Source organism: Podarcis raffonei, chromosome 10 (genome assembly GCF_027172205.1).
Source record: "Podarcis raffonei isolate rPodRaf1 chromosome 10, rPodRaf1.pri, whole genome shotgun sequence".
In the NCBI taxonomy this organism is placed as follows: domain Eukaryota; kingdom Metazoa; phylum Chordata; class Lepidosauria; order Squamata; family Lacertidae; genus Podarcis; species Podarcis raffonei.
Window position 1 is genome coordinate 40,601,536 of NC_070611.1, and position 24,989 is coordinate 40,626,524.

The 24,989-nt window shown below is 40.0% G+C and overlaps 1 protein-coding gene and 1 long non-coding RNA gene across 4 annotated transcripts in view; one reads left to right on the forward strand and one right to left on the reverse strand.

Moving 5' to 3' along the window:
* EEA1 (early endosome antigen 1) overlaps window positions 1-24,989 on the reverse strand; it is a 47,354-nt gene that overhangs the window by 886 nt on the left and 21,479 nt on the right. For all 3 annotated transcript variants that reach the window (XM_053406377.1, XM_053406376.1, XM_053406378.1), the window contains 17 exons: window positions 22,342-22,491; window positions 18,074-18,193; window positions 17,364-17,567; window positions 15,817-16,017; window positions 14,125-14,238; window positions 13,232-13,387; window positions 12,051-12,190; window positions 10,447-10,777; window positions 8,641-8,742; window positions 8,039-8,233; window positions 7,604-7,786; window positions 5,810-5,995; window positions 3,963-4,094; window positions 2,861-3,046; window positions 1,574-1,812; window positions 858-978; window positions 467-565 (listed from right to left, as the gene is read on the reverse strand). In XM_053406377.1, coding sequence (XP_053262352.1) covers window positions 467-565; window positions 858-978; window positions 1,574-1,812; window positions 2,861-3,046; window positions 3,963-4,094; window positions 5,810-5,995; window positions 7,604-7,786; window positions 8,039-8,233; window positions 8,641-8,742; window positions 10,447-10,777; window positions 12,051-12,190; window positions 13,232-13,387; window positions 14,125-14,238; window positions 15,817-16,017; window positions 17,364-17,567; window positions 18,074-18,193; window positions 22,342-22,491 — 2,859 coding nt within the window. The remainder of the gene's footprint in view (window positions 1-466; window positions 566-857; window positions 979-1,573; window positions 1,813-2,860; window positions 3,047-3,962; window positions 4,095-5,809; window positions 5,996-7,603; window positions 7,787-8,038; window positions 8,234-8,640; window positions 8,743-10,446; window positions 10,778-12,050; window positions 12,191-13,231; window positions 13,388-14,124; window positions 14,239-15,816; window positions 16,018-17,363; window positions 17,568-18,073; window positions 18,194-22,341; window positions 22,492-24,989) is intronic.
* LOC128422410 (uncharacterized) lies at window positions 11,815-16,689 on the forward strand. Its single transcript, XR_008332498.1, has 4 exons — window positions 11,815-11,884; window positions 12,379-12,472; window positions 14,381-14,479; window positions 16,494-16,689. It is a non-coding gene; the product is annotated as an uncharacterized LOC128422410 (long non-coding RNA).

Below are 24,989 nucleotides of genomic sequence, written 5' to 3' on the forward strand. Positions count from 1 at the left end.
CGATATATCACAGTGATCCTTGAACCCAATGTGCTCCCACCTTCCCCTCTCCTCCACAGGGGGCAGTTTCAAAATTTTGCTTCCACTTTTTTGTTAACTGTAGCTTCCTGTGTTTTCAGAATGATGAACATGATCCACAGCCAACTTCAACAAGTCAGCTTCAAAGGCCAGAGACTGGTGTTTGTTTCTTTGAAATTAACCAGTTAATATTAAATCACTTTGTTGCACCAAACAATACAAATACTGTAGTTAAAAGAAAGCAGCAACTTCTCAACCTCTCTTCCTGGCTGCATGGAAAATGGAGATTGGTATATGAGCCTGTGGTTTGTTCCAGCTCATTCACAGTATGCTAAACCATATATTATTATTATTTTTAGCAAATACAGCCACTGCTTCACTGCTCTCACAAAAATAATTCTCAACACACACACACACTTCTCCAGAAGATATTCCCAGACATACAAACCTTTCTTACTGTTACGGAAAAACCTTTCCCACAGGCCATGCAATTCTGAACCTCATTATCTTCAGCCCATTTCCGATTCAAGGCTTGTGAGTGTTTGATCTATAAAATGTAAGAGTAGAGATTTTTATGAACATTAAATCAAAAACCCAAATCACATCAAAGCTACTTAATGGAAATTCAACAGCAAGTGTTCTACACACCCATACACAGTACTCCCAACCCAGAATTGTTGTATATAATTTTACACATAACCACATCATTCTTACCACATTTGGTTCCTCTCCTCTACCCATCTACTTGACTCACCTGAACAACTTAGCAAAGAGCACTGTTTACTTTAATAAATTTAAAGGTAGCGCAGAGTCTGTCTTTAGGCACCAAAATGAAATACCTGCAGTGACTGGTTCTCTCTGCCTAGCTCTTGCATGGCTGCAGTAGTGTCATCCAGTTTTCTTCGGGCATCCATCAATTTGCTCTGAAGTTTTTCAATTTCTCCTTCACTTTTAAGGCACCTAAAGAAGAAATCATAATGCTATTACAATGCTGTAAACTGAGGAAAAATAAAACCATCATTCACATGCGAATTCATACTGCTAACCTACCCTCAGACAATTGTCAAGAACCAAGGGTGGGCAGGGAATCAATCCTTTTGGTTTCCTTTATATTAGTGAGAGAACTACTCCATTCCAACACTTTCTGAGTTGAAGCTACATTTCAAACTGTGTGAATCCCTATTCCAACATGGTTTCAACCATACTAGTAAGGTGACCTCCCTTGTTGTAGAAACAAATAAGGCCATTAAGAAGTCTACATTGAACAAGAACTGAGTTGGCTTCCTGTGTCAAGTGGCTAGTTATGTTCACCATATGCAGTACATGCACAGGGCAGTCTAAATTTCACATAAAAGGGGGGTCAGTGTTATAATTTTGAATTTTAGCTTCTCTGTCAATTTGGGTGATTTATTCTGACTGCATAAGCTTATTTATTTCCATTATAATTTGTTTTTAGCACAAAATTACACAATAGGAAGTTTTCCCCATTCTATTATAAAAAACAGAAGTCACCACACAAAAAGCATATTATTCTGCCTCTAATTCACTGACTTACCTTTCCAGCAGCACTCTCCTCTCATCTTGGTTATTTTGCACTGTGGCTTCCAGTACTGCGATCTCTCCACGTAAATCATCTGTTTGTTTTTCTAATTCACTAACTCTTCTTTGGCTGCTTTGCCACTCTTTCTTCACCGTACCCAGATTTTCATTTAAAGCTGTGATCTGCATGTTGAGTTTACCCTCAGCCTCCTCATGACTTCTATATTGCTCATCTTTTTCCTTTTTCTCAGCTTGCTAAGTCAATAAAAACATTTTTTAAATGTAAGTATTTTCCTTATTCCAACAACAACAACAAAAGGTCTGTTCAGATGATATTTTACCCCTGGGATTGTAGCCAAAGAGGGAACCACCCCATTCTGCATATGTAACTCTTCTTGCTATGGAAAAAATAATGAAATCATGGCTAGGATCCCAAACTAGGTAAAGGACCATTAGGTCCAGTCGTGGCCAACTCTGGGGTTGCGGCACTCATCTCGCTTTATTGGCCGAGGGAGCCGGCATACAGCTTCCGGGTCATGTGGCCAGCATGACTAAGCCACTTCTGGTGAACCAGAGCAGCGCACGGAAACGCCGTTTACCTTCCCGCCGGAGCACTACCTATTTATCTACTTGCACTTTGATGTGCTTTCGAACTGCTAGGTTGGCAGGAGCAGGGACCGAGCAACGGGAGCTCACCCCGTCACAGGGATTCGAACCACCGACGTTCTGATCAGCAAGTCCTAGGCTCTGGTTTAACCCACAGCGCCACCCGCGTCCCTATAGGATCCCAAATTGCTTCCCTTCATAAAAGTGACTCGAATCCAACGGCAGAAGATGGGAGTAAGTAATTTCCACCTCAGCCTTCTACAACATTGTCCCTCCAACCACCAGAGCAGATTTTTGAAATAAACAGGGGAAGCCAGTGAGAAAGGAGAAATCAGTGAAAAAAACTTTCTCCTCATTCCACCAGCAATGGTATCTCATGAGTGGAGTTCTGCTCATGGGAAATTAGGATAGAAGCCTCTGTGTTTTGTCTTACTTAATATGGAATTCTCCCTGATACATAGTAAGTTAAATTGAGCAGGTTAAATATCTTGGATTAAAAGATTCTGATAATAGATAAGAGACCATCTTGGCTGTGAGTCCTGAAAGACCTCCCTCTGCCTTGCTGGACTTTTCCACCTGACCTGGGAGGGCGGCACCCTGAATGACTCCAGCTACAAAAGTTGAAACTGCTGAACGGATGCTTAAACATATTTAAGCATGGATACATATTAAGTACTCTCATAATAGATATACCAACCAGTTTTGCCTCAATCTCAGCACATTTCTTCTTCATTTCTTCTTCTCTCTTTTTCAACTGATCTTTGATAACTTCTTGGTTCTTTTTCTCCTGCTCAAGAGCTGAATTAATGTTATCAACTTTTCCCTGCAATTCCAGTTTCTGCTTGATCAGTAGTTGTTTGGCATCCTTTAAATTTGTTATCTCCTGTTAGAAACATACAGTATTTACAATGACAAAAATAATACTTGGGTGAGAGCTAATCTGAAATCATACTATTTCCCATGAAATAGTATAATTCTCAGCAAAGAACAAGACAAAGATTTAAGTGAGTTATTTTCTATATTTTAACAGGTTAAGTTTAAAAACCAGATGAACGTGTCTTTTTGCCTCAGAGCATTCCTAACCATTTGTCGAACTGCTTACAATATTTTGGGGGAGCTCAATTTCACATCTCAAGGGGTCTTGGGGGGGGGGTTAGGAGAAGTTCTGCTGGCAGGCAGGTAGGAGAAGCTGAATGAATGAATGAATCGATTTATTTCGGTCACTGACCAGAGTGCAACATATGCAGCATCAGAGAGCATACAAACATAAATGGACACAGTCAGCAATTGACTGGGGTGGGGGAGGAATACATCTTATGTTACAAACGCTTTCAAAAAAACATGCTTAAACTGGCTGTTTTCATTTGAAGAAAAAGCAGCCAGGGGCCCAGAGCAAGGACATGCTTCTGATTAGGCCCCATCATAATTTTATGCTGGAAATCCATTCTCCCCACCCACCACCTCAGCCCATTGCTATCTGATCCCAAAGAAGATATAGCTGCTTTTTTCTCCAAGGTATAAGTGTTGCCAGTTTAATCTATAATTCGGACCTGAAAAAAAGGCACCTGTAGGAAGGATTAAACTCGGGAGGTAAAATAAAAAAGTAGAACTCACAGCTTTAAGAAGGGAACATTAATTAAAAACCAACACAAGGCCTACAGATACGGAAGGGTATATACAGTTGGCAGGAAAGGTGAGAAAGTTCACCAGAGTAAGCAGGCAGGGAACTTTTGAGTGGAATGGTAATACGCTGAACAAAAGAAGTGGCCCAGCATAAATGGAGTAGCATCTCAACATACTTTTTCCAATTCCTGTTTGCAGGTTCTGGCTTCTTCTCTTAGTTTGGAATTTTCTTTTTCCAGTTTGGTGCTTATGTTCTGAAGCTCAGTTGTTTTAGATCTTTCGTTAGCCAGATCCGTTTCTTTTCCAGCCTTGAAGCAGAGGAAATGGACAGGTATTTTTAAGAGATCTCTTTTAACTGATTTACAAAGCAATGATCATTTTCTGGTGGTAAAGAGCTGCCTCTTTAAAATCCTGTTCTAATGTATTTCTACTCTACATACATATTCTAACAGTATCGATTTTGACATGGCAGAAAAACATCACCTTCTAACCAAATGATGACAAATTAGTCCAGCAGTGAAAACATGCAGGTTTCCTCATAAATAAGCTTCAATGTTCAATGAAACTTAACAATTGCACATACAGTGGTACCTCGGGTTACATACGCTTCAGGTTACACTTCAGGTTACAGACTCCACTAACCCAGAAATAGTACCTCGGGTTAAGAACTTTGCTTCAGGATGAGAACAGAAATTGCGCGGGGCCGCTAGGGGCGCATTGGAAGATGGCCGACAATACCATCTCTCCGTCCCACATGAGGTAATTAAGAGGCTGATATGGGAGTATGCAGCCTCCCTTGTTACCCCAAGGGAATGGGGAACACTGCCTCGCCTGCGGTTGCCATAAATCACCCCCGAGTTTGAATGAAGGGGGTGAGGGCACAAGGTGCACAGCACTCGTGTGGGAGGCTCTCCCAGACGCTGTCTCTGACTGGTTGCAGCAGCTCAAAATAAACAATTAGAGAGAAGCAAATGTACATATTTCGAGTGAAGAACGGGAGTTAAGACTGCTAATTAAAGTGACCTCTGTGAAGTGGAGCAACGGGCTGGATTCAGGAAAATATATCAAGAAGAAGACACATCAAAGGGTCGGTATGTCGGAACGGGACAGAATGGGGGGGAAACTTTTCTTTTTTTATCTTATGTGATTACCTAACAATCCCCCCCCCCCCCAGGAAGAATCGTTGCAATTACTGATTATAAGCGGGATGATTAAGAACTGTGTGGAAATGAATTACTAATCAAAGACATGGCTTGTGGAATATCTGGAAAGGAATGAAAGGCCTTTGGAATGACGCAGTTATAAAAAGAGACTTATTAGGAAGCAGGCCTGGTTCTAGGATTTACAAGGGGGAGGAGACCATGGCTCTGTTATTATATCGGACTGTGAGTGTGACCTGGCAGAACCCCCTAAGAAGACCGAGAAGTGAGTGACAGGCCTGCGAGGATCAAAGGGCAGACTTTAAGAATGTTTTGTATGGAAGTGTTGAAATGGCGTCTGTCTGTTTGAACATGGCTCTTGGAGGAATGGCAAATCCACACAGGATATAACAACGTTTGTTTTCAACCCACTTGTGGAGACTACCAGAGGTCACAAAGAAAGGAATATATGATGATAACAACAAGAAGATGAGGAAAATAGTAAAAAGAAGATTGGACAGAACTGTGAATACTATTTGGACAGAATTGTGAATATTAAAGCAGCAGCAAGAGAGATGTTTGGATCCCTTTCTGAGCTCGAAGTATGGGTACCCCCAACAAAAATTTAAAAATTTTGCTTTGTAATTTGGAATTAATGTGATTTGATTGGTTTGTTAATAAAAATTATATTAAAAAAGAGAACAGAAATTGCGTGGCGGCAGTGCAGCAGCAGCAGGAGGCCCCATTAGCTAAAGTGGTGCTTCAGGTTAAGAACAGTTTCAGGTTAAGAATGGACCTCCGGAACGAATTAAGTACTTAACCCGAGGTACCACTGTAGAACTATAGCCACATGGCATATCACCATTAAATAAAAAATAAATTACCTTGTCTTTCTGTATTTCCTGTAACAGTTTATTCTGCTCTTTCAGTTGTTGTTCTTTATTAGACACATCCTGCTCTAATGTAGATCTTGCAGTCTTAAGTTCTTTGATCAACTGATTGTGATTACTAATTTGATTTCTGTTTGAAACCAATTCTTCTTGGGCCAAAGCAAGCTTCTCCTCTGTGGACTGAATTTTTGAAAAACACAGCTAAAGTTACAGTCAGCCAGTCACAGTAGCAGATATGATTATGCATTAATGTGAACAAACAGGAGTTGATTTTAATAGTAAAAAAACCTGTTAGCAATATGCAACAAAGTCCTTTCCAATTCAGCTCCAAATACAAAGATGAAGAAATAATATTAATAAATGCTGATACAAATTTAGAGTGCAAATAAAAGGATTATTTTGCACTGATGCCATCGTCCCATTTCCCCTACCACAAGTCATCTGAGTCTTGGAAGTCCCTCACTTTCAATTTGGGTCTCTGCACAAGCTGCCATACAAACCACGCAAACGGCTGCCGTCGTAGCTGCTTTCCTACAGCCATTTCAAAATCTCTAGACATTGCATGGAAGTTGGGCCATTCCATCTCCTAGTGCCAGATATGTTGTGATGTGTTTGTTCCATAGTTCTGCTAAGCACAGCTGAACAGTAGATTGTGCCATAAACTATCTATTGTTTTATTCATTCAATTTTGCAGAGGAAACTTCTGGTATGTCTTTTCCTAAACACCTTCTCCCAGACAGTGAAAGAAGTAGTAGCTAAAATGATGTGAGGATGAGTAGAAAGGAAATCATTTGGGTGGGGGTGGGGAGTGAATGGAGGATGCCAAACAATATTAGCGGGGGTGGGGGAGAAGAACCTGAGGTCGTCTTCTTCCCTTTGCCCCAACTTCTAATAGGTCCCTAGATCACATAACTAATATTAATATATCATAAATGGTCTGTAAGCACTTTTGCCCCCAACTCCATGCCTCTTGCATCTGCTGCCGGGAGCCATAAACTATGACTGACAGAAGCCATAGATCAGGTGAAGGACTCCAACATTGTAAGTCAGTCTTATAATTTGAATAGATTGAAATCCGCTTTGAGAACTTCAGTTAGAAGATTAGGTATAAATATTTCTAATAAATAAATGCGGCCAACACTGCATCTGCATTGAAATGAGCATTTATTGCTTTAATGATCAAAGCGGGCTAACTCTCAATGAATGCAAAACAAAAGCCATATATGTCCAGCATAATACAAAAAATAAAAAACTTTTAATATGTGATATTGTTAGAGGATGATACTTCTGCTGCTGTTGGTTGTAATTCTTTCCATTAGTTGTGTTTAGGATTACATATATGGTGGCTAGAGGACTTAAGTATAAAGCTAGTTTAATTTTAAAATGTCTTAAATCCTGCTATAGCTTTAGTTATAAGGAAAATGGAAAAAAAACACAAATCAGAAGTATTTCTCCCAAATATTCCAGCAGAGGGTGCCATTATCATAGTTCAGACAACTCAGTATTTATAGGTTATTTACCCTCAAAGTTAGCACTTCATGTAACAGGCACTTTATCAAGGTCTTTCTTGTTTCCTTACAAATGTTTTGCAGTGTATACACCTTAGACACTAACATTTTTTTCCCAAAAAAAGAGCAATTGGAAGAGAGAACAGGAGCATTCCACACTGCAGTATTTTGCTGCAGATTCCACTTGTATCCTCTAATTGCCAATTTAAAAGGCACAGGAACACTACACTGCACACAGTGAGAAAAGATGCCCTATAGCCTTAAAAGTGATGTGATGTACCTGAAGATCTTGTCGTGTAGCCAAGAGCTCAGATTCTTTGCCATAAAAATCCAACTGAAGTTTTTCCATGTTCTCTTGGGTCTTTTTATGCGTCTTCTGTAGCTCTGCTATCTTTTCTCTCTCTGCCGTAAGCTCTTGTGCTGACAAGGTTATCTGCTGCTGCAGTTTATTCTCCAGTTCTGCCTAACACACACATGAGAAGAGTTTTCTTTATACATAATAAACAGTAACATGGAAACGTACAAGTATGAACATTTTCTACTTGCGTTATTGCTAACATTTTCACTGTTCCGTTTACAGAGTACTTTACAATACTTGTCCCTATGAAATAAATACCTATGGTTTATTTAATTTTGTTACATTTATTCAGAAGACAGCGGTGTTCAGATAATCCAAACTGGTAGCAAACCCTCTTTGTATGCTGTGGGCTCTTACCTTTTCTAAGAGAGCTGATTTCAATTCAGCTTGCTGTGTTTCATTTTGCTTTTTCTTCTGGTCAAAAGATTCCTTCAGTTCTTTCACCTTCAACTGCAACTGCTGCTCGTTCTTTTCTTTTTCTTTCAGGACACTTTGAATCTGCAGGACTTGCGCACGTGCTGAATCAAGCTCTGTTGCCAGCTGCTTGGAGATCTACAGAGAAGAAAAGCAGAACAGTACTGTGTATTATCTTTACCATATGTAGTATTATTTTTGTGCTGCTTTTAACATTATGCCTTGGAGGGAACACTGCTATGTCATTATCCATCATCTGAGCTAAACTGAGCATTTTTTAAAAACCCACTTTATGAATTGGGTTGTAGAAACAGAATATTGCAACATTCCTAGGTCCGTTTCTGAGTTAACACATGAACATGAACACAACAGCTATTTAATCTTGGAGCGATCATCCACAGTTTTATTAAGTGAAATCTGTTTTGGGTATAGTCTTGTGGAAAGTTAGCACTCTGTCTCTCTCTTTCTGGGTTTGATTCTAGTAAAAACTATTTGATAAAGCAATTTCTGATTTCACATGCTTGCGGTCAAAAAGTCAGCATTACCCCTTCTTGCTTTTCCAGCGAGTTTTTCAGTTCATTCTGCTCTTTAGCTATAGATTCTGACTGAAGTTGGAGTTGATGTCTAGCTTCTTGACAAGATTTCTCCTGTGTGAAAAGGAACGACTGGTGAGCTCATAAAAGTTCCAAAATATAGACCTCTCTCTTTTTTTGAAAAAAAATGGGAAGTTTCAGCAATGAATTCTAACAGCTTTTAAAATCCCATTCAGTAGAAAACAATGGACAGTTTCAAAGAAACTGAGTATAATAAATAAATAGTGAAGATAGATAGATGATAGATGATAGATAGATAGATAGATAGATAGATAGATAGATAGATATACTGTGTAGATCAGAACCTGGCACCACAAGGTTGGTTATGAAAGTAACAAAGGTAATAAATCTACAACACTAATAAACAATGAGAACTTTTCTCTTTTCACAATGGACCATTTTCATTATACACTGTTCATTATAAAGGTCAGTAACAAAACCAGTTATGTTAAAAGCCAAAGCTGCCATCTTCTATCTACTCATGTGTTTGCCCCATTAAACTCAATGGAACTTACTTGTGAGTAGAAATGTACAGACTTGCACTGCAAGCATTTTAATACTTTTACATTTAATTGATGAGTGAAAATTAAGTTTTTGGAAACAAACTTTAACAACAGTAATCAGGGGGAGGAAGGGAAACCTTTTTAAAAATAAGAACTCAACTAATTTCAAGGATTCTTTTATTGTTAAAACCAAAGTACTGAATCATATCATTTTTAGGATAAAAAAAATTCCAAATACAGCACCTCTGCATAGATTTGAAATCTTTGCAACATTAAATAAAAGTTTTGTGTATAACTGGTATAAAATAAGGAAAAAATATTTAATTTACACATATTAAATGTTTTAGAATGCATCACACTAAGAGAATATATTGTCATCATAAAAAAAAATGAAATTCTGAGGGAAAAGCTTCTATAGGCTTTCAAAAACAGAAATTTCATCAAATGTATATTATTATTGTACTCTAATGTTGGCCTACATAGAATTCACATAAGAGAGGAAATACGTGGATAATATCTTTCAAAATAGATGTGGTTTTAATTTTTAAGGCATGGGTCGTACTGCCCTACACCAGCTGATATCATATTGTTTATAATTTCTTCTAGCAGATATTACTTTCCCCCCTCAAAGTCAGCAATTTCAGTCGTCATATTCATAACAACAGGTGCTTACTCAATTTTCCTGCCGCTCATCTCCAACAGGGTACTAGGGTCACTTGCCTTTCTAAAAGGGCTCAAAACGCCCACAAGAGAGTGAAAATTGTTGCTGTAGTATCTGTTTATATATAATACAACATAAGGAATTCTATATCATGTTCAGGAAAACATATGGGCATCTTTTTAAAGTTATGACAGTGTTCCTTAATTAACTGGGTTCTCCCTATTGCCAAAAACACAGAGAGATATATTTCATGCACTTTTAGTTGTATTTCTTCCACAAACCACATCAAACAAACCTGTTTCATTACCTCTCCCAATTCTTTCCAATGCCATTCAAAAATAAATCACAGCAGATGGACATCTAATTCAGCCAGTGCCCAAAAGAACCACACACGTGCAGGCCAAGATAATACACTTAATTAGTGAAAAGCTCAATTTAGTATACTTGAGAGTATTAATTTCCCATTGTCAGCTTCACCAGTCCTGGCATACTGCCCTAAAATCTCACAGCAAGTAGCAAAGCACAGCTAGTATTCATAGATGCACAAATCAGTCGCACAGGAAATCTCTATTTGTTTAAAAATTCATGACTCACTATTTCTGCCACTGCTGCCTTTCCTTTCTGTTTCTCTTTTTCCAATTCATCTTTGGCTTCTTTCAAAGATTCAGTGCTTTTTGACAGTTTGTCTTTGATAACTTCAAGTTCCTTTAATAGAGTATCTTTTTCCAACTTCATCTTCTGCAAATCCTCTGTCAGTGCTTGCAGCCTTCCATCCAGTTCCTTGTGCCGTCTGTCTGAATCTTGATGTAATTTCTCAATATCCAATTTCAGTCTTCCATTTTCTTCTTCTTGCTTCAATATCTGCTTGTTCGCTTCTTCCAGGCTATCACATTTCTTTTGTAGATCTAATTTGGTACTAGATATTCTGTACAGAGGGGAGGAAATAAAACTCAAAAATAGTTCAATACTAAACTGCAGCATAAGCCAACATTCACACATAAAATATAACAAGTGGGTCACATGTGTTATCCCCTTAAATCACTAATGTTTTAAGCTTTCTTTTCATCTCCTGATAGCTAAATGATATGCTGGCAGCACCAATAAACTATATATTATGAGTTGAAATGCAAATTCTAGAATGAAGAGCCATTTCGATTCAACTCTTTTCCATTTAGAAATACACAAACTCTTCCGTAACTCTGCCCCCGTTTTGTGGAACAGCCGTCCTGATGAGATATTACCGAGGCTCGCTATCTGAACTTTTCAGAAACAATTCAAGACATTTTTGTTTCAATAAGCTTTTCCAATTGGCTTTTTTTTAAAAAAAATCTCCCTTATGTGCCCATTTTTTATTGTCTTTAAGGTGAAGTTGCTTTTTGTACTGCTTTTAAAACTATTTTTAGCTGTTTTGTGGTATATTGAGAAACATGTAAAAGGAAATTCATAAATAGATAAGTAATAAAATGCAGGTCTGCTTGGTCAGTTGTGTGAATTTCAACTAATCTTATTTGTATTCTTGTTGCTTATTCATAACAATTTATTCATAAAACTTGGTACAAATAGTGAAAGCAGTTTATCATTGACATATCAATAGATCTGAATTATCTGATGAGGACAAACCAATAACAAATCCCTGCACTGCACTTGTGGAGAGCACAGCTCAGGAGCAGAGCATGTGTTTTGCACATATAAATGCCTAGGATCAATTCATGGCATCTTATAAAATGATTTTTGGTAGAAGCGCTGACAAAGACATGTCTGAGGCCTTGGAGTCTCTGCCAATCAGAATAGGCAAAACGGAACTCAGTAGGCCAATGGTATGGTTCACTGGACCATCACTGACCATCACTGGAGGGACATGTGCTACTGTGATGTGTCTAAGTAACTGTGGCATAAGGAAAACAGTGGCTCAGGTATGAAAATCAGAGACACCATAATGCATCTTGATCAGATGAGCAAAGCATACAGTTAGGTGTGCTGGCAGCTGGCAGCAGAAGGAGGGAGAAATGTTTCCTGCTAAAATGCAGGGCATGTGAGTTAAGGGAGCAAAAATGTGCGCCGTTTCTAGCTTTCTGCAGTTAAATCTCCAACCCTGCTATAATCCCAAGGTGGGGGTGAGGGAAAAGAAGAAGCATTCTGCAACAAAAATGCTTCAATTCAGAGTTGGAACGTAGTATGTTTTAAGATATTTAGCATACATTTCTCTTTCTCTGTCTAGTTGTTTGGTCAGTTCTGCAGCCTTCAGACTTAAGTCTGTGCATTGTTGCCTTTGCTCCTGTAGCTCCTGAAGTGCCTTTTCCTTACTTCCCATGACTTCAAGAATGTCAGATTCAAGTTTCTGAAATGGAAGATTTCAGAAGGTTAACAATTTTCACAAAATACACTGCCACAATTTTAAGAAGTTTTTTAAAAAATAAAAAATAAATTCCCATTCTCCTAAGTAAGCAGAGGGCAAGACTTGTTATCTTGTATAGCATATACACATGATATTTCAACGGCGTAGTTTCTTTTCTTTAATTTCCCCAGTAACAGATAGAAACAAATTCAAAACCTTTCCCCACATTTAAGAAGGAGAAGACCACAAATATTCAAAGAAATGGCCACTTTCGAGATTACTTGGGTAAGATCCTTACATACAATCCAAATATTTATCCTTAAGCAACGTAACTTGCTTAAACCTGAACTTGACTTTGATCAGCACCTCAGTCTCACCCACTAAAACACACTGCAGAGCAGGATATCATCTCTGCTATGTGATGTTTAGGAATCAAATATGCCTCACCCACACTGACAGTCCAGCTGTGGCACTCAATGAATAATAATAATGAAGTTACACCCAAAATGCTACTTCTGAAAAATATTCCCCCTCCCCCTTCTGTTCATTTGCTCTGAAAAGAAATCGTGTTTTTATTTTGACAGATGTTGTTCCACACATATTTCAGGGAAGCTTACAGAAATTTTGTGATTAAATGTGAACTGGCAATTGCTATTAAAAGTGCTGTTTTTAAAACTTCGCTTTCAAAGAGGCAGTCAAACGTCAAATAACCTCCAAACTCTAGTCCTTTACTGTTGTAAAGGCAAGTACATTACTGAAGCAGTGCTGCTTTTGTGCCATAGCATTTTTAGGAAACCTTCATTTTTTCATTTTCCCTCTACATCCCTTACAATTTGGAGACCTTTTCTTTTCTTTTTCTCCTTCCTTTTCTTTTTCTTTGTTCTACATTTGGTGGCCATTGAATCAGGTGAATAAAAAGTTGATCCTACCTTCAGGGCAATTCTCCACTCATACCATCCTCACTTTGCCAATGTTGATAATGCACGTATCATATATGCAGCATATGAACAAATAATAATGATAAAAAGGTTCCTAGATGCTAACCTTATGCTGACCTTCCAGTTCTTCATTTTTCTGCTCTAAATGAAGATGCTTTTCTTTGTACTCTTTAAGATTGGCTTCCAGCTGAGCACAGAATTCTTGTTTGTCATGCAGCTTAGCAGTAACCTGATCCAACTGTGTACTGACCTTATTTAGCTCCTTTTAATAAACATTGAAAAGGGTAATTTTTAGAGAATCCCCGTAACTGTCATACATGTTTAACAGAAAAAAATTTTCTTTGCAGCTGAAAGCCCTTAACTAATTCATTTTTAAAGTATTAATTATTATTAAAATTTCCATACTGCCTTTCATCTGAAAATCACAGAGCAGTTTACAATATAAAAACACAAAAATGCATACAAAAAGAATACCCCTCCCTCAAGTTTAAGTGGCCATAAATTGCTTCATTAGCCAATATGCATCAAGGAAAATTCATTCCCAGCTGAAAAATATGGGCTAGGACCCAAAGAACTGCTTAATTTTCTTCATGAGCCACCCAGAGTACTCCATTATGGGATAGATAAATAAATACAACAAACAAATAAAAAAGAAGTATTAATTTCTGAATTTTACACCCACCCACTCATTCATTCATTAGCTGATTGACATTCCCACAGTGGCTTCAGACAATCCTAAAAAGTTGTGTGAATCGAGTCAAATCTGACCCATTTTCTTCCACTACAGTTCATTCATAATTGCAGTAAGTCATGTATGCATCTCCCTTCACACTTCATTAAAAAAAATAGCTTAATATTGTTTTAACAATTTCAACCAAAAGGTCATCACAGAGTTATATTATTATATACAAGATTTCCCCAAGTGATCTGGTTTTAAGCATATCAGATTATCATTGTTAATCATGAAGGCATTTTACATGACCTTGTTGTTTCTCTCACCTGCTGTTTATCTTGTAATGCATTCTGGGCAGTGTCCAAGTGATTCTGGAGATCTGCTCTTTGAGCAGCTTTTGCTGCTTCTGCTGATAGAAGCAATTCAGTCTTTGCTTTTACCTGACAGAGAATTAAGCAAGTGCTTCAGTGTCAATCACTAATATTACAACAACTGCAGTTTCTTTAAACTACTTTTATTTTCCTGAGGTAAGCAGTTTACTAAGTATTCTGATACCAATTAAATCAATTATTCTCCCAAAAGATGCCACTGAAACAGAATTCATCACAGCAATTCAACTGTTCATCAATTCAGGGAAAAGCCACAATTCATCAGTTCAATTCCAAAAATGGGTTGCCAGTTGTGAGTATTTTTGAAGAACTTTCCAAATGTACCTTAGTTTTTCTGAGTTTTAAACTGACTTTTAACATAGAAATGATTTTAAATTTCATATATTATTTTCTAAGCCTATTTTCAATTCAGAACAGAGCTAAACCAACATTCCTCCTGTCAGGGAAAGGGAGACAGCTAGAGAGATGAGGGGGGAGAGAAGCAATTATCAAGAGCCGAAAGAGCTCATTAGCAGTTTGTCTTCCGACTCAGAAGAGGAAATAGGGAGGGGGCAACCAGTCCCCGGAACTAGCTACTCACAGAACAAAGGAAATAGGAGGCGTGCCCTGCACCGATGGGCATGCTGGGGAAAAGACGTCACAAATATTCAGTCGAGACATCTGATTGACTGAAGCATGGACGCGTTTGTTTGAACTCTTGTAACTGCTTTGAACTTTTAGTAATAAATCAACAAGACAGAAATGGCTGTGCGCCTGGAGCGTTATCTCTACTAGTTTGGCAGCAACAACTCCTTACACCTCCAGTATAGCATTTTTACAGTTCCAGGGGCTAGTGCAAAAAAGAAGCCCATAGAACTAACCAAACTCTGGAGAGCTTCTAACCCACAAAGCCAATAACATAAAGCAAATCTTTTATTACTCTGGCTCTATGTTTTCTAACCCTCTTTAGTGTATAGCAAGACAATAAAGAGACAATAATACTTCAACCTGCCTTGATGTTCAGTGCAAATGTAATTTGCAGGTAAATTACATGGTTCAGCAATATTGCCAGATTCAAGTCAACTACGCTTGCTGTTCATGCAAATCTTTGCTTCATTAACTATAGCAGAACTGATAGCCCCAAGCTAGCTCCTGTCATCCATAAACGTGGAAATATTTGCTTTGAGAGATCTTTTAAAAGAAAAGAGCTTCCAAAACGAACTGACAAAACGTTGCAGCAAGGTGCAAACCAAAAAGTGGGCAGTGGCAATGCACAGGTGAGGAAAGAGGAAAAGGTAGGAACAGCTGGATGAGCAAATCAGAGCTCAAAAGCTATTTGAATTAAATTCTGATTAGCACTAAGGTCACATCCATGCCATATATTTAAAGCAAATAGATTCTCTCAAAGAATCGTGCCAAGTGTAGTTTAACTGATGAAGAGCAAACAACTGCAGCATGCAAGTTACAGTTACAAACTTTTTAAAAAAAAATAGTGATGTTTGCATGGATACTGGTTTAATTTCAGGGAATTATAGAAGCAAATTTCTGAAGGTGATCAAGATAGATTGCTGTCACCAGGCTTATTGAAATTTAACTAGTATCCCTGCCCCTCATATATTTTGATTCGCATGCAGCATAAAATTAAATTACCTGCAAATCAAGTTGTATTACTTTTTCTTTGCTTTCACTTAGCTGAGTATTTAGTTCACTTATAGTGGCCTCTAAGGAGAGAACGCGGTCTTGAGAGGCTCTTAGGTGCGCCTTCTGCTCCTGCACTTGCTCATGCAAATTCTCTAGGGCCTGTTTATGACTTTCTGACTGGTTTTTCAGTTTTTCCGTCAGCTGAGTAACCTATAAAGAAAACAAAAGGATAATCAGAACAGGGAAACTTACAAAATATATTGTCTACTCTAGAATATGAAGACCAACACTGACCGTTGGCCTTTCTTTTATAATTTTAGTAGGATAAACACTACTATAGACTTCACACGTTTACCCTGCTATTACTAGAATCAAATGCAAATTAAAGTTGTTCTGCAAAACCAATTTATAAAATGTAAGCATCAAAAGGGTAAGGAAAGGTAAGGAAGTTGACTCAGAAGGGTCTATCTGATTATAGCCCTCCTATTAAGCTCTTTTTGAGTTCTTGGTGTAAGCTCAACTTTCGGTTCATTCCTACAAAGAAAGTCATTTTATATACACACCATACATTGGCTCTCCTCCCTAGAGGTCTGCCACACTTTGGCTCTTCATGGAGTTCTTGTGTTAACAAGAATATGAAACTGGTCGACTGCTGCAGCAAGAATAATCTTCCTTCTCCCTCGCAGTGCTCCCTGGCAAAATGTTTGTGGATTATGTTTGGGCTGTTGAGGGTTTCAAGCCTTTGCCTACAGCGACACCTGAAGCTCCTGATGGCATATATCAATTGCCACCTTTCTACACGTACCATGGAGATCTGTACTAAAGAAGGTGTTGGCATCTCTTCCTGTTTTGCACTATGCCTAAGAAAGGATGTGAACCAAGGTGGGTGATATAATGGTATTGTTAAATGGTGTCATTTAGCCTTCACCAGGCTTTGACTGATGCCTTCCATGCATAACTAATCTGGGGCCATCTTCAGCAAGCACAATCAGGGCAGTCTTATGGCATTAATGCTGTAAGGAGTGGCCTTCAGTGTTGCTAGGTTCTCTCTTATTTCTACTGACATTATTTTGCTTTCTACTTTGCAGCTACGGGAGCACAGGACTCTGACAATGTTATGCTAATTTGGCTAGGGTATACTGGTGTAACAGCATGGGAACAGACTGTATCAGTGTATCCACAAACAACATACTCAAGTATTTATCTTATATATACACTAGAGAGGGAAAGCAACATCTAACTTTGAATCAGATTATCACATCCAATGTGAAAATAATATGCTTAAACTACAAAATATCAGCAAGATGGGTGTTGGCACTCTATAGTATGGATAGGGCTAATAACATATCATTGTATGTACTGAACAATTTTTCACATATTCAAGAATATTAAAATAACAAATTTACAAGGAAAAAAACAAGTCTGATCTTTTAAATGCCTAAACAGTATTCTTTCCATTTATTTTTACTATTTCAGTCATGACACACTTTGTGAATCGAACAGAAAAGCAACAGCTCTTTTTAAACGAACCCAGAATTCTACCTTAGAAATCTTACCTGTTCTTGCAAAGTGTGGTTCTTTTCTTGTAGCTGGTTAAGAACAGCAGTTTCTCCTTCACCGGCTTGAATTTTGGCATACAAATCCTCCCTTTCCTTTTCCAACAGGGTGATATTCTCCTTACTCTTTTGCAGCAGGGCTTCAAGATTTTGGATTTTTTGATCCTTATCCCCAATCTGACGTAGCACTTGCTCCAAATCATTCTTGCGGGTGGCAGGAGAATAAAAGAGTTTAATTAATTATAACACATTTCTATTTACTTATTTACTTACTTATTTACTTACTTACTTTCTGTATTTTGATATTGCCTTTTAACCATAATGGCTCCTGGCACAGTTTACAGTAAGAACATATTATTTATGGATTTAAAATTTAAGACCCATAGCTTGGATTGGGCCTCAGAAATCTAGCAGCCAATGAAAATAACTTCAGCACAGATTTTATATGGTTGACATATCATTATACCATCAGCAAATGAACATCAAAACTCTGAACCAGTTGAGGTTTTCAGTCCATCAGCTGTAATGCTTTTTTAAACTGGGGTGTCATTAATCCAATGTAAAAGTCACTGAAGCATGAATAAATGACAGGAGTCAAATCCTTGTTTTTTAGTAGTGGGCTCACGTGGTGCATCAGAGGAAATTGATATTGCCACCTCTTGTACCTACTGCCAATGTGATCTTTTTTCTAGTAGCATGAGCTCTCTTACCTGGGCTTCTCGCAGCTTTGCTGTCGTGCTTTGCTGAAGATTCTGTTGCTCCTGGTGCTGCTGTTTCATTTTATCTAACTGATGCTGCAATTCAGTTGCATTTGCTGCTTTCTCCTTTAGCTTAGAAAAATAGTCACAGACTGTTGACTGAAAACTGATAAGCACAATTCAGTAGTTTAATAGCGTTTATCATTTTGTCTAATACTGAAGCAGTTTACAAATAGATACCTTTTAAATGAGTTTAGAAGACATGTATTAGGTTTGTACTAGACAAAATGAAGTATCAGTATTTCACCAGGGAATAATTTTTCTATACCAACAGGTGCCAAAGTACAATAAAAGTGTGTAACTTGGCATGGTGCTTTACATCTGGAAATTTGCATGTGAAAAAAAGAAAATGGCTTCTGTTTCATTAATAAGAATTTTGACATAATTAGAATTTTGCATGCTGTGCCTTAGATAACAATAACAATAATCTTCATAGGTTTAGTTAAAGCCAGATAGCGACCACTGCCTTAACCCCAGGACAAATCTTGAGTGGGAAGTAAATAATAAAGACCTCTTGTTTAATCAAGGACCAATAATAATAATAATAATAATAATTTATTATTTGTACCCCGCCCATCTGGCTGGGTTTCCCCAGCCACTCTGGGCGGCTTCCATAGAAACCAAAAATACACTAAAATATCACAGATTAAAAACTTCCCTGAACAGGGCTGCCTTAAGATGTCTTCTGAATGTCAGGTAGTTATTTATCGCTTTGACATCTGATGGGAGGGCGTTCCACAGGGCAGGCGCCACTACCGAGAAGGCCCTCTGCCTGGTTCCCTGTAGCTTTGCTTCTCGCAATGAGGGAACCGCCAGAAGGCCCTCGGCGCTGGACCTCAGCATCCGGGCAGAACGATGGGGGTGGAGACGCTCCTTCAGGTATGCTGGGCCGAGGCCGTTTAGGGCTTTAAAGGTCAACACCAGCACTTTGAATTGTGCTCGGAAACGTACTGGGAGCCAATGTAGGTCTTTCAAGACCGGTGTTATATGGTCTCGGCGGCCGCCCCCAGTCACCAGTCTAGCTGCCGCATTCTGGATTAGTTGTAGTTTCCGAGTCACCTTCAAAGGTAGCCCCACGTAGAGCGCATTGCAGTAGTCCAAGCGGGAGATAACCAGAGCATGCACCACTCTGGCGAGACAGTCCGCAGGCAGGTAGGGTCTCAGCCTGCGTACCAGGTGGAGTTGGTAGACAGCTGCCCTGGACACAGAATTGACCTGCGCCTCCATGGACAGCTGTGAGTCCAAAATGACTCCCAGGCTGCGCACCTGGTCCTTCAGGGGCACAGTTACCCTATTCAGGACCAGGGAGTCCTCCACACCAGCCCGCCCCCTGTCCCCCAAAAACAGTACTTCTGTCTTGTCAGGATTCAACCTCAATCCATTAGCCGCCATCCATCCTCCAACTGCCTCCAGGCACTCACACAGGACCTTCACCGCCTTCACTGGTTCTGATTTGAAAGAGAGGTAGAGCTGGGTATCATCTGCATATTGATGGACACCCAGTCCAAACCCCCTGATGATCTCTCCCAGTGGCTTCATATAGATGTTAAAAAGCATGGGGGAGAGGACGGAACCCTGAGGCACCCCGCAAGTGAGGGCCCAGGGGTCTGAACACTCATCCCCCACCACCACTTTCTGAACACGGCCCAGGAGGAAGGAGCGAAACCACTGCATAACAGTGCCCCCAGCTCCCAGCCCCTCTAGACGGTCCAGAAGGATGTTATGGTCGATTGTATCAAAGGCCGCTGAGAGATCCAGCAGAACCAGGAAACAACTCTCACCTTTGTCCCTAGCTCGCCGGAGATCATCAACCAGCGCGACCAAGGCAGTTTCAGTCCCATGATGAGGCCTGAATCCTGATTGGAAGGGATCCAAATGGTTCGCATCCTCCAGGCGTGCCTGGAGTTGTTCAGCAACCACGCGCTCAATCACCTTGCCCAAGAATGGAAGATTTGAGACTGGGCGATAGTTCGCCATACTGGCCGGGTCTAAAGATGGTTTTTTAAGAAGCGGTTTAATGACCGCCTCTTTCAGCGGATCTGGGAATGTTCCCTCACAGAGGGAAGCATTCACCACCCCGCAGAGCCCATCGCCCAGCCCTTCCCGGCTTGCTTTTATTAGCCAGGATGGGCAAGGATCAAGGAGACAGGTGGTTGGTTTCACGCGTCCAAGCAGCCTGTCCACATCCTCGGGGGTAACGGATTGAAATTGATTCCATGCAACTTGACCAGACAGAGCTCTAGCACTCTCCCGCCCCAGCCCTGCTCCCACGGTGGTGTCTAGCTCCTTCCGAATATGAGTGATTTTATCTGCAAAAAACTTTGCAAAATCGTTGCAGGAGATCTTGGGGTCTTTACAAGGCCCCGGTGGTAAAGGTGGTTCTGTTAAATTGCGAACCACCTGAAAGAGTCTCCTGCTACTATTTTCTGCAGATGCAATAGAGGCGGTGAAGAAAGTCTTCTTCGCCGTCGCTATCGCCACTTGGTAGGCTCGAAGTTGAGCTCTAACCTGTGTCCGGTCAGATTCGGAGTGAGTTTTTTGCCACCGACGCTCTAGCCGTCTCAGCGATTGTTTCATCGCCCTCAGCTCCGAAGAAAACCACGGGGCTGTCCGGGCTCCATGCAATCGGAGAGGGCGCTTCGGAGCCAGACAGTCGATAGCCCTGGTTAACTCCGCATTCCAGCGGGCCACCAGGGAATCAGCTGAAAGGCCATCAACATGGGATAAAGCATCCCCTACCACTCTCTGGAAACCATCTGGATCCATTAAGTGGCGGGGGCGGACCATCCGAATTGGTCCCACCTCCCTGCAGAGGGGAAGGGTCGCGGAGAAGTCCAGTTGCACCAGGAAGTGATCTGACCATGGCACTTCTTTTGTTTCACTTTTACTTAGTGTCAGATCACCCACGTCACTAGAGGTGAACACCAGGTCTAAGGCATGTCCATGACTATGAGTTGGGCCAAACTTATTCAGGGACAGCCCCATGGAGGCCATGCTTTCCACGAAGTCCCGAGCGGCCCCTTGTAAGGTCGTGTCGGCATGGATGTTAAAATCCCCTAGGACAACCAAACTAGGTGTCTCCAGGAGAAAATCCGCCACGACCTGAAGCAGCTCAGACAGGGAATCCTTGGTGCAGCGGGGAGGTCGGTACACCAAAAGGAATCCTGTACTGCCCCTATTGCCCAACTTCCAGAACATGCACTCAGAAAACTGGATCTTCCCAGTAGGACGCCTGGTGCAAGCTAGTGACTTCCTAAAAATCACTGCAACCCCCCCTCCCCGCCCACATGACCTGGGTTGCTGTGCGTAAGAGAAACCTGGTGGGCAAGCAGCGGCAAGGACAGGCCCATCTGCTTCCTCCAACCAGGTCTCTGTCACACATGCCAGGTCAAATCCTCCATCCACAATCAGGTCGTGGATGGCAGTGGTTTTATTCATCATTGACCTGGCATTACACAGCAACACCTTCAGGTCATGTAGGTTTCCCCTGTTGATTCCAGTATCCATCCGGTCAAGGCCAGACCCGGAGGCAGGGATAGTCTTCAGACAACAACTAAACCTGCCTCCTCGGTAATGACATGGTCTGGTCTTAGCGTAACTCCGCCTCCTGCTTTGATCCATTAAAAATATATCACCTTACCTACTTTGTATGTCTTCAGATTGGAGAGAGAGGAGAGGGAACAGAATAAGGGATTTTAGAAGGCACAGTTCTTTAGCTAAGACTGAAACCATTTGGATCCCCACCCCACCCCGGTGTAGCTACAACTGAAGCACACAGGATATCCCAAAGAAGTACTGGAAGGGGAGCAGAGGGAAGAGACTGTTGGCAGCATGCAGGATGGGCTACTGATCTCACTTCAAGAGAAAGATGAGCCACGGCTCGTTCCACAAATTCCAGAGAGAGATCATCTCACAGAGCCCTGTGAAGACGATCAGTGCCTGTTCACCCTCTTTGCAGTGGCCAGTTCAATTCCGACCTCCCGTCCTCCTTTATTTTAGTACTGATTAATAATTTGTGTCCTTACTATTTTTTTGCAAAGTTTAAGTGGTCAAGAGACTTCAAAGTCTTTTCTGGATTAATTTGTCAAAGCAACTTGCACATTTATAGGGTACTGGCTTATAAAGTTCCAACAACAATATGATAAAGGATATTCCAGATACCTACTATCGAACATAATTTAAAAGCTAAGCAAGAACTGCATGTTGCTTATAATTCCTACCTGCTCCTCAGCCCGTGAAAGTTTTAGCTGAAGGTCAGCCACCTGCTGTTCCTTGTCCATCAGCTTTTCACTTGACAGTTGTCTCTGCTCTTTTAGCCGGCCATGTGCTTCCCCAAGCTGATGCTCTGTCTCCAGAAGTTTATTGTGCAACTGGAGGGAGAAACTGGTCTCATTATTCTCAAAGAAAATGTTTGGCAGACACTTGGCACTTTATCTTTGAATCTGCTATACTCGCATGCAAACTCTATCAACAGATCATGCAGTGGGTAACGTGTATATGGTTCACATCACTGGATTGGGAACTGCACATAAAAAGGCACTGCTTTGGCAATATGTTAGGTGGGAGGGACTCAAATCATTCCCTTTCAAGGCTACCTCACCTAAAGAATGGGGTCAATGGCATGTTTTTATTTACTTGTTCATTTTGTATATTCTGCATATATAAGCAGCAATTGATTAGATTTCGATAACTGTTTTATCTGTGCTGTGTTAAAGTACACAAAGGAAAGGTGGATAACACCTATAGACTACTTCTCAAACTTTATCTAAAAAAGAGAAAGGGAATCAGAAAAAATAGGAACCAACATACCAGAAAGAGCTTGGAAATGGATTGGGCACAGAATGAACACAGTATAATAGCAATTAATTTAAAATAAAATCACTATAACTTTATACTGATAGTATTTTACACCTTGCAAATAATTTTATATTTGTAGTGAACACTAGGCATATTGCCCACATACCTTTGGGGAGTGTTGTAAAACTAAGAATTTCTGGAATCATGTCTTGGATAACATCAAATAATTAACTGTATATGAGATTCTAAAGAACCCACTGAATATAAACTTACATTAGTTAGAGGACTGTGTTGTTAAGGTGGACACTGAAATGGTCACTATTCTGTTAGCAGCAGTTGGAATGTCAATTTCAACTTAAGGATACCCTCCTTTGTCAGAGTGGATTTTTTGGGATTTGAGACTTACTTACAAGCTCCAACTTTACTTATTGTGTCAAATCAAGAGAAAACAATTTATACAAAAATAAGTTAATTGAAATATGGATAACCTTCCTATTTTGGAATGAAAAAGTAGGGGATCATAAGATCATATTCGTTCTTTGCTTTGGTTTTGTGAATTCACCTTTTTCATGCATTTTCTTTTTCTGTAATAAATATTTGTAATGATAATAAATGGCAAATATTTTGAAGACACACATACGAAGGCTATGTTTTTATTCAGACGTACAGTTTGTATGTGCACATATGAACTGCGTAAGTACATTGCAGGAGGTTGGACTAGATGACCCTTGGCGTCCCTTGCAAGCATACAATTCTGTGATTCTATAAAAGGGATGTCTACAATAAAGAAGCACATACCATAAGACAAGGGAAGCCAACATAGTGCCCTTCAAATGTTGTTGGACTGCAACTCCGATTATCTATGCCCGTTGACCCTGCTGGCTGTGGCTAATGGAAGATGAGAGTCCAATAACATCTGGAGGGCACCATGTTGGCTACGAAACATCTGTCAGTTGTATAGCTAAGGCAAATACAGATTGCAAGACTTGAGAATGATTCTGTAATAAATATCTCAGAGAGCCAGAGACAAACAAAGCAACCTCTTTCAAGTTTGAGGCAACTCAAACATCCTTTCTATCTCTCTTCCATTAGAAACAGCTGGAACAGCACACTTGTCAGTGATTAGGCCTTGCCAACCACACAGTAATACACCATCTATCATGTGTTAACCATTATCAGATTAAAGAATCAAGGCTTGCAAAATCTAACCTTATTTGAGATTGTCTGATTTTTTTTATTAAATGCCATTTTATCAGGACTATGTTCCTATGAACAGGTCCCACACATATTACACCTGTGCTTTAGAACCTATACTGGCTATCCTACATCTTTCAACAGCCTTGTATTTAAGCACTAGACGGCAGCCGTGAACAATAAAGACCTGCCTGCAGGCAATTGAGTTGGCTGGCAGATATGGGATAGTGTGTTCTATCCATCCCCTGAGCCCAGCATAGAAACCGAAAGGGATGTCCAAGGAGGAATGTCTCCTCCTCCAGGCCCAACACAGCAATACAGTCCTCTGTCCCTCTTCTGGGTCTTTCCCCAGCAAGCTAGAAGTTTTTGTGGGATTATTTACAGGGTTGTCTTTTAACATGCTGGGTTTATGAATTTTTTAGGAGCAATAAATGAGCTAAGAATTATAAAGCACTTTACAAAGAAGGGTTAAACATAAGAAATATATTTACAGCCTTACAGATTTGTCCCAAGAACAGCCTCTCCCATCACACTGGATCACACTTCTGAAATAGACCTGCAGTATCACCTTGACTATATTGTCAACAGTTTGATAAACAACTAGAAAGAGGTCTTCTCAGAGGACATTTCCTTTGGAACCTTCCTGAAACACTGTGAAGCCTTTATATTTAGTTCCACCTTTTGAAATCAGAATTACAAAAGGTACTGGGGATTCCAGACTCGTATGATATTATTTTTTAAGTATGTTGGAATGTTTTGTGGTCTACAGGGATAATATTAAGATTCTCCATTATGAAACCTCAAGTCTGGATGGAATGCATCTCTTTGTGATGTTATCACAGAAGAATTTCAGTGAGCTGCACTTCTTTTTCTTGAA